Source organism: Vigna unguiculata, chromosome 9 (genome assembly GCF_037176805.1).
Source record: "Vigna unguiculata cultivar grain cowpea cultivar isolate G323 ecotype 2 chromosome 9, ASM3717680v1, whole genome shotgun sequence".
In the NCBI taxonomy this organism is placed as follows: Eukaryota; Viridiplantae; Streptophyta; class Magnoliopsida; order Fabales; family Fabaceae; genus Vigna; species Vigna unguiculata.
In genome coordinates this window covers 6,014,450-6,027,493 of record NC_140800.1, presented here as the reverse complement: position 1 = coordinate 6,027,493, position 13,044 = coordinate 6,014,450, and the positions used below count along the sequence as shown (strand labels likewise).

The 13,044-nt window shown below is 27.8% G+C and overlaps 1 protein-coding gene across 1 annotated transcript; it reads left to right on the top strand.

Moving 5' to 3' along the window:
- Positions 1–5,111: 5,111 nt before the first annotated feature.
- LOC114196340 (dof zinc finger protein DOF5.4-like) lies at positions 5,112–6,648 on the top strand. The gene has a single exon (XM_028086952.2). The coding sequence runs from the start codon at positions 5,178–5,180 to the stop codon at positions 6,375–6,377; it is 1,200 nt and encodes a 399-aa protein (XP_027942753.1). The 5' UTR covers positions 5,112–5,177; the 3' UTR covers positions 6,378–6,648.
- Positions 6,649–13,044: the final 6,396 nt, after the last annotated feature.

Sequence of the window (13,044 nt, the reverse complement as noted above, 5' to 3'; positions counted from 1 at the left end):
CTCCGAGATCTTTCATCAACAAATTAGTCAGTTTCATAAACAAATTAGTTAACACATGAAGGTTCACAACTCCACCTGATCCAACAATAATCTATACCATTCAGAATTAAGACTAAAATATACATTAAGGAATAAGATTGCTAAAATCGACTTTCCTATTGTCAAGCGTCAAAACATCATTGTTTCAACAATTCAAACCATTAAAACTCAACTTGTCATTAATAATCACGTATATCTTTCTAATACATTATTGTCACTAAAAAAACATTAATAAACCATTTACTTATGCACAAAATTTTAATTAAAATTAAAATTTATTTTATTAGTTTTTTTTTATTTAGTTTTACTTAAGTCCTTATGCATATTGTCACTTTTAATTAATGACGAAATTATTATAACTTTGTTATACATTTGCACTATTTTTCAAAATATAAATTTGAATCTTCCACTATTAAACATAAATTTCATTTATCCGCTATTAAACATAAATAATTACTCTTTATTTCAAAATTTATAAATTTTCTTCCCTTTACTTAAAAAACAAAGTTATATCAGTTCAGAATATGGTGTTCTGAAAATCAAATTTCGACAAGTACGTAGAGGAAAGAAAATCACTAAATATCTTCAATATTTAATTTTCTAAAAATTAAATCATAAACTTTTATAATAAAGTGTGTTATTAAATAATTATTTGAGCCTTAAAAAACAACAAATTCTAATCAAATGACGAAGAAGATAAGTTTAATTGGGTAAAAAAAATCAAGGAGTTTTTTTTTTTTCAGAAAAAAGTTCAACTACCACTATAAAATAATTTTATAATAGTATAGGTAAATGTTATGTACGGAGAAGATTGGTATAGAAAAATTGGTAGAAGAAACGGACAAGAGGAGCAGTTACGGAGTCGTACATTATTTAGCTGTGCTGTTCCCATTTTTAAAAATAAAATAAAATTAGACATTTTGAAAACCTTCCACGTGGCAGCTTCTGCACCACATATCACATATACTTTAGATTGAGATGTTATCACAAAAACTAAAAATTTTAAATGAAAACTTGTTTTACATAATTACATTACATATAAAAGTTAATATAGTATTTTTAATTTAATAAAACTATAAAATTTGAATTTTTCAATAGTAATTACTCAGTTTTTAAATCATTGATGTTAAGAGTTGATGTATATAAATCAACAAAAAATAATTAGTGTTATCTTCAATAAAATAGTTCAATTAATTTATATGATGTTGTTAATAAAAGAAAATATATTTTTGATGAAGGAAGGTGATAAGAAATGTGTTATCAAGTGAGGCCATAGAAATTTGATCAATTCTTGAATTTTTAGAGCTTGAACAAGGTGATAAAAAAGCTTTAAAACAAATTTTAGTGGACTATATATTATTATTATTTTGTTAATAAATGAAGCATTAAACGAAATATTAATGCCCGTTTATTTTATTTTTTAAAAATAAATAAATATTTTTATATACTATTTATGAAATTAATAGAAAATGCAAACTCATTTGTCCAGAAAAAGTATATGCTATCTAACATAGACTTAAATTGCACAAAATTAAATTCTTATCTTATGGAAACAACCGTGTAAAACACACCGTTAACCGAAGAATATATTAACAAAATAATATTTTAATTAATTTAAAAGTACCTTGAATAATATGTAACTTTTTTTATTAATAAAATAATATTTTAATATAGATCATTAAATATGAGTTCCTTCATATTAAAAACAAACTTGTTAAATAGGTGTTATTTTGTTTATGTTGAAAAATTACTTAAGTAAAAATAACTCGTCAAAACAATTATATGCTAGGAATGTAATGTTATTGTATTGAATTATATGTTTCTAATGTAGATGATATTACGTATAAATGTCATAACAATATTTTTCATAATTAATTTTTTTAATTATTGTAAAATGTTTTCTTCAAATTATCTATTCTTTAATATTTCATAGTATATATTAACTTTACAGTAATAACAATTTATTATTACGATAAATTGATTGATCATCAAAATCGAATTAAAATACTTATAAGTATTGATTAATACTGAATAATAGATATTTTAATAATGTATATTTATTGAAGTCCATGGTCAATTACATCCTTTGTGATCTTTTAATGAATATTAGTATTTTAACATTATTATTTTTTTAATTTGACATTATTTCTGATAATTATTTACTTTTTTTAATATAAAAATTAATTTTTATTAAGATTTAAAAAATGTCAAATAATCTTTTATTTCTTTTTTAATATCTCAAAAATAGAAACGTGAATACGTTTGAACACCTACAAAAATCCCTATTAAATCCTACATTTTAGGCATACAAAGAATCTTCTTATTTTTATTATTTCTGATATTATTTTTTATATGCATAATTTTTCTAATTATTTATAATCAGGATAAAACAACAACAAAAATAAAATAAAAACATTTTAATATTGTGTGTTGAGGAGCGTGGCCGACAACTCGACAACGGATTTCATGAGGTTCACCTCTCTCCACCTGCTTTCATTCCCTCTTCAACTCACCAACTGCACATTTTGTTTCCATGCTAAAACAAATGTATAAAAGAAAAACTTAAATATTAAAATAAATAATTTTACTGTTCAGATAAACATAAATATTTAAATAAAAAATTATTATTGATTTTTTTTTTCTTAAATACAATCTCCAACGTATTTAAATTTATTAAAATATTTTGTAGTTTATAACTTCTCAAATCTAAATTGATCATAGTGTATTAAATTTAGTAGAATGTATGACCAATTAAAACTTCAGAAATCTAGAAAGTAAAATAAATTTTAATCGAGTTGGTTTTAAATAAATATAACCGGTTTACTTGTACATACAAGTTGAATATATACTACATAATAAAAGGATTCATTCTCAATATAATACATTTTTTTTAAATCATCTTATGCAATTTTCTTTTTCGTTTATAAAACAATATACACCATTTGACCTACATGGTAAGATTTATTTATATCAAAAAATTAATTAAATTCAAAATATTTTTTTTATCAAGTGATTCAAATATTCTTAAATATTGTCTGATGATTAAGATAATTGATCTATTGTATATTATAAATATATGTTAACAAATGAATGTAGAGGAACATCTTATCTTAGTTTAAGTAGCATAAGTAATATATGAATAAATAAAATATTTAAGAAGTGAAAAAGTATTTTTAAAAAATTCTATAAACAATTTAATTGATTATTTTAAGATAAATAATGATTTTTTCGATTAAAATAAAATATTTTAAATAGATTTGCATGACATTGATAATCAATTATATTTCTGAATAATTTATTACTCTTATATTTATATTTTTGGTTGTTTTCAGAAATAACTTCAAATAAAACGGTTAGTTAACTTTTTATATGATTAATTAAGTTATAATTGAAATATTTTTTAGAAAAGTACATTTGGGATTATTTTAGAATATTAATATTTTTTCAAAATATATCATTTACAAACATATATGAACCTCTCCAAGAATATCTAATGTTTGAAAATATTTTTCTTGTCGATAGATCAAAATCAAGATTGTTTCCTTTAATCTGTGTGATTCATTAGAATCAACTTAGGTGATAACTTTCATAATGTGGTACATTTTATTGATTGGTTGCAAAATGTACATGCAATTGTTTGTAATTCTTTGAAAGAATGCTTAAAAGATTTTAAGTGCATTATCTTAAGTGTGATTCATGTTTCACATGTGCAATATGATTATAATTTAGGTATTTTAAGATAGTAGAAAGAATCACTCTAAAGTTTAGTTAATCGATATTTGATGTTGAATCATTCTAAAAATCTGGCATGTAATATTTTGATGTTACTTCTCCTACACTCTAATGTCCCTTGTTTCTGTACTCTCGTGAGAATCTTAATTCTTGAATCAAGTGACTTTAAAGTTTGTTTTAACAATCTTTCAAAAAGAAAAACATCTTAGAATTGTTAGTCAAAATCAAACTTTAGGTGCAGTTGAATCTATTAATGGATCATCTTTATATTTTTTAGAGAAAAATATCCTTAAAAAAAGTCGGCATGAAAATCATTATTCTTACAAAAAGTCGGCATGAAAATCTTAATTAATTTAGTTGACAAAAGAGTATCAAATATTATTGTTAAATACATTTTTTAGACCTCTTTAAATAATTGAAAATAGGCATGTTACAAAAGATTTATCCGCTAGGAGAATAGAAAAAAAATATATACAAACTCAATATGATGTTATAACAAATAACATATACTTGGCCTGACTTTTAATAAAACTTCTAAAGAGTGTTAATATGTAAGAATGTCAGAGAGATGCAACATGTTTTAAAGATAATTTATAAGGACACAAAAAATGTTAAGAGAGTTATGAAGAACATTTCCATACAATATTTAAAATTTTTCAAAGAAAAAACATAAAAAATATTCACTCATATAGTGATTCATCTTGGTGGTAATAAAAACAAGGTTGACATAAAAAGATATAAACATCAAGATTTTGAAGTCCTTGATCAATAATTGACAACTTAAGATATCAAAGGACATTACCTCCATGAACATGGCATCTTTGTTTGAAAAGTTGAGGAAACACAAAATTAAGTTGAAGAGACTAAAGAAAGAAAAATACAAAAATATTGAAAAGAAAAGAAAAAACTTGTCACTTAAGACTACAATGTATAAGAGAGATCTAGAAGAAAATTGAATCTTATATTATGATCAATAAGATTAAAAAAAAAAAAACCTTTTTCAATACCAACGTTCATCTTTAATGAGAATAATGAAGAAATAAACTTGTATCTAATTTAACATTATAAACTAATTTTTGAGTTTCAAAGTTGATTAATAGTAAATGTTGATCGAATAATTTAAAATCTCTTTAAATTTTTAAATTTTTTCAATCTGAATCTCCGTTATACTTAAATATAGTTTATTTATTTATTCTTTAAATGATTTTGTAATATTATTTTATACCAATTAAATTAATATGTGAACATTCCCAATTTTTGACAATTTTTGACAATATGAACATAAATATTTTCGTGAAGATTTTTGTTATAGGAGAGAGAGTTTAGTATTTTGGTATCGTGTGTGGTGGCCTACCCACCTGTGGCGAAGGTCGTTTGGGTCAATTGCCCTGAAAAATATTAGAAAAATGGAAGATAGCGATACGAGACGAGCAGTGCAGTGCTCTGCAGGGATATTTGTCAGTCCAAACACTCTTTCTTTCTCTTCTTCTCTTTCACACTATTCCCCATACCTTCTTCACAAACTGACACACCTTCTCCCAAAACATAGTACACTCTCACACAAACAAAACAATCTCTCTTTTCTTTCTTTCCTTCTCCACCACACCGCAAACAACTATTTCCAAAATTTCACCTTCCATTTCTGGCCGGAAATGCAGGATATACATTCCATCTGCGGCGGCGACCGCAGGCTCAGACAGCACCACCACCACCACCACCAGCCGCTCAAGTGCCCTCGCTGTGACTCCCTCAACACCAAGTTCTGTTACTACAACAACTACAACCTCTCCCAGCCACGCCATTTCTGCAAGAACTGCCGCCGCTACTGGACCAAAGGCGGCGTCCTTCGCAATGTCCCCGTCGGCGGTGGCTGCCGCAAGTCCAAACGCTCCAACAAACCCAAAACTACTACCGCCACCACCACCAACAACAACAACAATCCTTCCTCTTCCTCGCAGATCGCTCCGGCAACCGCGTCCACCACGCCGTCGGCTGCGGAGCCGGAGCGCAACTCGAACTCCCACTCTAGCAGCGAAAGCTCCACGCTCACCGTCACGGAGGCGATGTCGGCGCCGACATCAAACACGTTGTCCAGCAACGCTTTGTTCCTGGACAACGTTCGCGAGTCGAAGTTGTTTAACGCTAGTAACCCCTCTTTGGATGGCGGTGCCGTTTTCTCTGAGATAGGAAACTTCTCTAGCCTCATTGCTTCAAATAACGAAGCATTGGGGTTTGGGTTTGGGAATTGCAGTAATAACAACAGCAACGGCAACAGCAACATCCTCGATGCGACGCCGTTTCGGTTCGGTGTTACTCATCCGCAGGGGAATAATAATGATCAGGTGCAAGGAGCAGCAGGTGGAGAGCAACAGCAGAATCATCAGGAGTTCGGTACGGCGTCGTTTCTCGATCTGACGGCGCCGCTGGAGTTTTCCTCGTTGCCGCAGAAGAGTGGTGGTCATCATCATGGAGGGTTTGGATCGTTGGATTGGCAACCCGGTGCGGATCAAGGTTTGTTCGATCTTCCTAACACCGTTGATCAACCGTACTGGACCCACAGTCATTGGTCTGATCAAGATAATCCCTCTCTCTTTCACCTTCCTTGAGAGAGCTCAAGAAATTTGTTTTTTTTTTTTTTGTGAAAGAGAATGAAAAAAAAATGTGCAAGGATGTTAGAATTAATTAGCATATGTAAATTTTGGTTTTACTTGGTTTTGGAGGGGTGATTATGAGAGTCATGTGCATGTGCAACTAACAAAGACCATGTTAGTTTTCTTTTGTTCTGTGTATTTTGATGTATGATGTATGAACAGGGGATGGATAAACATAGGAATGGTGTTTAAATATATATATATATAATGGGGATTGGTGGTGTAAGTATTGATGTTTGTTAGGATTGAAAAGTTGTTTTGGCGTGTTTGGGATGGTATTTCATCCGCACTATTAATGGCTTATAACGACGCATGATAACACTTTGTGTATAATGTGCCACGTCACGATGCATGTTGATAATGACGATAATCATGGCCTGATTTAAGGCTATGTGATGATGATGATGATGAAGAAGAGGAAGAGGATGATATATGATGATGGGATGTTGGAAAAGGAATATGAAGAGCATGGGGTATGGATGGTAGGGAGAGGTCACATCGAGGATGATGACTCCACGTGGCGGGAGTGATGAGGGGTCTAAGTGGTGTAGGATGGCATGGGTGACAAGACATGGTGAATGTGATGGAATGTGGCAGTGATAATGAAGGAGATTAAAAAGATTATTTGATTAAATCAGAAATTGAGATCAGAAGGGTGGAGAAACCGTGGGTGTGGCGGGTGCAGGTGAGTGGGTCCTGCAGGTGATACTGCCCCAGGTAAGCAAACATTTGTTGTACCTTTACCTGAACAAAATATGTTACAACTTCTGAATACTATTATCCTGCACACAAAATTTTGCTCATTTTCATCTCACATCATAAACTCCTCCCTAACTATAATTTTATTAATATATTTTAGGTTTAAATTGTAGGAGTAGAAAAATTAGAGGGTTTGTAGTTAGGTTGGGTATGATTGAGGCAAAATCATTACTCAATTTATTAAAAAAAAAGTTATGAGGTTGAGTTGTAAGTATAAGAATAAGTTAATTTAAGTCGTATAAATATGAGTTAAGTTTAATCAAATTCAACCATGAATGGAAAATTTAATATAACCTAAAATCATAAGTGGAAAATTTAATATAATCTAATTAGGTTGGATGAGTCTTAGTTGACTTAAATAAAGCACAATCCTAACAAAATGCCAATTCTGTGTGTAAACTTGAGAAAACAGATTGGAAATAAATTTATAACTTTAGAAAAAGTTAAATTTTTAATATTAGTAATTATTATTACTATTTAATTTTAATTGACTAAAAATTATTAGATTTAAACTTTAATGTAGTAATTCCTAATCTCTATTTTAAAACAAATTACTATGAAATGTTGTTACTAAAATTCATTTGTATTAAACTTATTAACAGTATCAATGAAGTTTTTTTTTTATATATATGTATAAAAAGTAATACAAAAACCTTACGGGTAATAGTAATTATTATTAACTATTCATCTAAAGTATTAAAGTAGACTTATTTTTGTTATAAAAGCATTTGTATAAATTAGTATTGATAATATGATTTTTATTATTATTAAAAGAAGTTAATTTGTTAATTTATTATTTATTATAGAAGAAAAACTGAAATATATTGTTAATAATTGAAATATGTATCTAACATAAATAAAGTTAAAAGGAAATAGATAATAAAGGAGATAATTGGACTATGGATATCATAATTAATTATTTTTTGTAGTTTAAGTCCGTGAGTATATCATCCATTTTTGTTATGTGTAAATCCTTACTAATACTATCCCATTACTAAGGATTCTTAAATATTTTGTATCCTAACTTAGAGACTCTAAAATCAAGTTACATCATCGTATTAATTCGAGAATGACCTTGTAATTGTAAAATAGAAAGAGTGGCCATCACAATATTTTGTTATCCAATAAAACTTAACCTAAAAGTATGGCATTACACTTTCACAAGGTTATTGAACAATAAGGTTGTTGAACAATGAAGACATTGACTCTATTTTTGACATATGAGTCAAATACAATTCAACCACTTATTTTATTAGGTTGTATGCTATTTTTCAACTTCATTGTTCTAATTACAATCTTTACTCTCTTCAACATCATCATTATATTAACTAAAAGTCTACAACCACAACATAGTTTATACGAACAACAAATCTTATATGAGCAACAACCTTCACATCAATTACTTTACGAACCCATATTTAAGAGTAGAATAAGAACAAAACATAAAAAAATATGAACACAAGAACACAAGAAAGAAAATAGAATATTAAAAGCTTAATATATCACAAGTGTAATAATGCATAAGATCATACAAGTTTGAACGCTTACTTCTAAGATCATGTACATGAAACAATACATGAAATGAAACACGACCATAAAGAAACAAATATAATTTTACAAAAATGAAGAACAAATGAAAAGAATGAAAGAAATGAACTTATGGATTATTATGGATTAATAGAGCTTAAGCCATGCATTGATGATTTTTAGGAAATAAAGTCCTAAACAAATTGTTTCTATTATCGCACACATGGACACTAGAAATAAGTGTTCCAACAATTTTTTAGCATCAACTTCAACAAGTTCATTGTCTTCCATATATCATGTTTTATATTATTTTATTGCTGCAATTCATATTATTTTGCAATTTTTATGATATATGTTTAACATTTATCTACTAATTATTGATGTCTAAATGATACTATTAGAAAAAAAATATGTAAATACTACATAGAACGATTAATCTTCACAAAAATTTGACTATTAATATCTGAATGACTCTATTAAAAAAATTATGTAAGTATTACATAAAACAGTTACCCTTCATCAAAATTTAACGAACTATAATTGGTAGAAGAATTTAAAAGGGTTTCCTTTTTCAAAGACATTTACCAAACCTAAGAAGCACCATCATACCTTAGTAATAATGAGTTATAAGATGATTTAGTGGTAAAGTTGGAAGAAAGATCGAAAAAAATGTGGGTTCAAATTTCTTTACTAACATTTAAGAGTTATAAAATTATAAAATTAGTACAAAAAATTTGAAAAGAAGAGGATAAGAGAGGTTTGGATTCAACTTTCTTCACTAACAAAATACTAATAGTTAACCGATAAACAAAATAAAAAACATACGTTAGTAATCACCATTGTATTCATGGTCTTATTGTTCCCTCTGTGAATCATGTTTGAGTTATAAAAATGTGTTTCGTTTTTCTGAAAAGATAAATCTAAAATATTTGTTGTCTTTTATTCGATAAAAAACAATGATAATAATATTGATAATTGAAATTTTAATTTAAGTATACAACATATTTATTTTATATGTATTTTAATATTATTTAATTTTTATTGATACTGGTTGGATCACGATTAATCTATAAGACATTTCAATGATTGGTCCAATTTTAATAATATAACCTAGAAGTGCAAACTAATATAATTTAGTATTTTAAAAAGATTATTTACTCCTTAAATATGTAAAAATGTGACACTGTTAAATTTCATAGAACCATCTTATTATTAAATTGGAATGTTTAATACCATTTTGACATTAAGTTGGTGTGAACACACCAAAGTAATATATAAAGAAGAAAAATAAAATAAAAAAGTACTCTTTAAGGTAAAGAGAATTGATGTCAGTGTTTGTTCTCACAAGGTAATAAGTGTCTTGGGTGTATGCAAGAAGGTATACAATTTTTTCATAAAAATAAAATAAAATTTAGAATGTCTGTAACTTTTACACTACAAACAATTTTTTTTAATAATATTAATGATAAAAAATTATAATTAATTTTTAAATTAATATTTTCATTAATTATTAATGTTTTCATTATTAAAACAATTAACTTTTTACATTGGTTTTTAATTAATTAATTTATTATCGAAAATGTAAAATAAATGTAAAACTTAAGCGGTTAAATCACATTTAATTTATTATATATTTTTATTTAAATTTATATTCATATTTGTGAGTGTAAAATATTATATTTTCATTATACGATGTCGACCATTTGTAAAATTAAGAGATAAATTTATATTTTTATTCGTATATAGGGACTAAATAGTTTCTTCTTTCATTCAAGAATTAAATTATTGTCTTGTTAACAATGTGAGGATCTTGTTAGTTTGAGTTGATCATGATACTATTCCTGTTAGTTTAAATTTGTTAACAATGGAAAACCTTGTTAGTTTTGGGTTTTGGAATCTAATTCATCTAAGCTTTTTTTTTCTTTACAGAAAAACAGAAAAAAAAAATAGAGATACTAATAGAATAATAGGGCCAAAATTGAAGCATGCACTGAGACAAAATTGGGGTGACAATGTTGCCAAGTGATTGTGATGGGTTGAGTGAAGAGGTAAATTGGATAGGAACATGTTCACATGCACATGGGACACAGGGGGCTAAGGCCCTCCCATTACATCATTTGCTACTTCTCCACAACTTACTTTCTCTTTCTTTCTCTCTCCATAACAATTTTCAAGGTTTCTATTAGGCAAATAAAGTTGTATATTTCTATCCGTAAATAAAATTCGTAACTGATAGGAAACGAATATTATAAATGAATAGGTGTAAGTAATATATACAAATATTTTTTATACCTACATATTAATAGAATGAGTATGAATAACATAGCATTTATATATGTGAGTACTTGTACCCGCTATATTATAATTTAAATTAAAAAAATTAAGAAAACATGATTAAAACATTAATACATTGATTTTGAATGATTTATTTTTTATCAATTGGTTTTAAAAAAATTTATTTTTGTAAATTGTCATTCAACACTATTTAAATGAGTTTTATTTAGACTTTGTTTGAAATTTATGAATATTATACATTGTATTTTTATTTGAATTAATGGTTAAAATATGTTGTTAAATATTAAATTTTTCTTTTATAAATATTTGCAGGTACATATTGGATATCCGCAAGCAGAGATATGTGTACGAGTACGAAACATATATTTATCTAATAGATAGAATACGGGAAAGTTACTACCCGTATCCTATCTGTCCTATTGACGTCCATAGTTTGCATATGCAAATTTTTGTGGTTAGTTTTTGTTAATTAATGTTGAACTCACAATTTCTTTCGTTCTCTCCCTTGATTTTCTGAAATTGTTAGTTTGGGATCGAATCCAAGATCTTTTCCTTTCTTCTCTTCTATGGAGATGGAAACTTTGGAACAAGAGAAGTTCTGAAGAGGAAACAAATCAGGTTATGTTTGAGTGGAATCCTTGTACATATGGAGTTTTTTTCAGAATTTTGCAGCTTTCTCAATCCAGAAGATTGGAAAAGATATGGTGTTAGATGGTTGTTGTTGGAAGCACTAGCACCCTTGTTCTTGAAATGGATGTCACTATCGATCCAAAGCCACCAACTATGGGCTTAACACATTGGGCCCAGTTGGTCGGAGTGAAGGCTTCCCTTCCTCTGAGGGCCCACGCAATTGGTTGTGCTTTCATTGGACCACATCACACCATTCTCTACAGTGAGTAAACCAATCACTACCTGGTTGCAATTGCATGACAAGATTTTCTACTCTCTTTTGTTTTTGGTGCTTTGGCTTCTCCTCTGTGTTTACTAATTTTGTATCTTGCTTTTGTTTTCTCTTTCTGTTACCATTCCTATACCAACTTTGATTTGTTCTTTGGACGATATATGAGACAATTGTTTGGATTTTCCTTTGGAACTTTTTAAATCGGAACTTGGGTAAATAAATTTGACTCCTTTGGAAAGTTTTAAATCGTGGTTTAAGTCACAGTTTTGGAAGAGTTTGTTGCAACTTTCATTTAATTAAGCTTTATAACTTTTCATTTAATGAGAGACATAATAACACTTATATTGGTTGTATAACAAATGTTGTTTTGTCTCTTATAATAACTGTTTAGAGGGTTAAATATGTTTTTGGTTCCTTAACTCTCAGTAAATCTTGAAATTAATTCATTTCGAAACTTTAGACCAATTTAGTCATTCATCTTTCGAAATATATGGATTTAGTTATTTTAATCAAATTTTGTTAGGTTTATTTGATATTTCGTACGCATTTCAGGATTGTATTCGAGTTGTTTATCCTGTTTGACATATTTTTCGCTTTAATGTTAAGTTAAATACTATTATGAAATGCACTTAAAATATCAGATAAATTTAACAAAATTTGATTAAAATGACTAAATTCACGTATTTCGAAAGATGAATGACTAAATTGATTTAAAGTTTCATAATGAACTAATTCTAAAATTCACTTAAAGTTAGGGACTAAAAACGTATGATTGTTTTTATTATAAAAAAATTTTGAATAATGCAAAATACTTTATGGGAATGAAAGATGACATTATAAATAGGTCATTTCAATATTGAATTCCGCGATATACTTATAAGCCACTATGCCTGCATTGAGCTATACGATTAGTTGGTTTTCCCTATCGTCAAGGTTAGGTTATATTTATTGAGACAAAGAAATTTAAATTTATTTTTCTATTAGTTTTTTTTTTTTTTTTGAGTTAGTTTTTCTTCTACTATAATTGTCTTAGTAGATAAAGTAACTCAAGTAACAACACATTCATTTTTGTTAGTATCTCGGATGGTGATATGAGTGATGACATACTTTAGCCAAATGGATTCATTCTTCAACGTATTT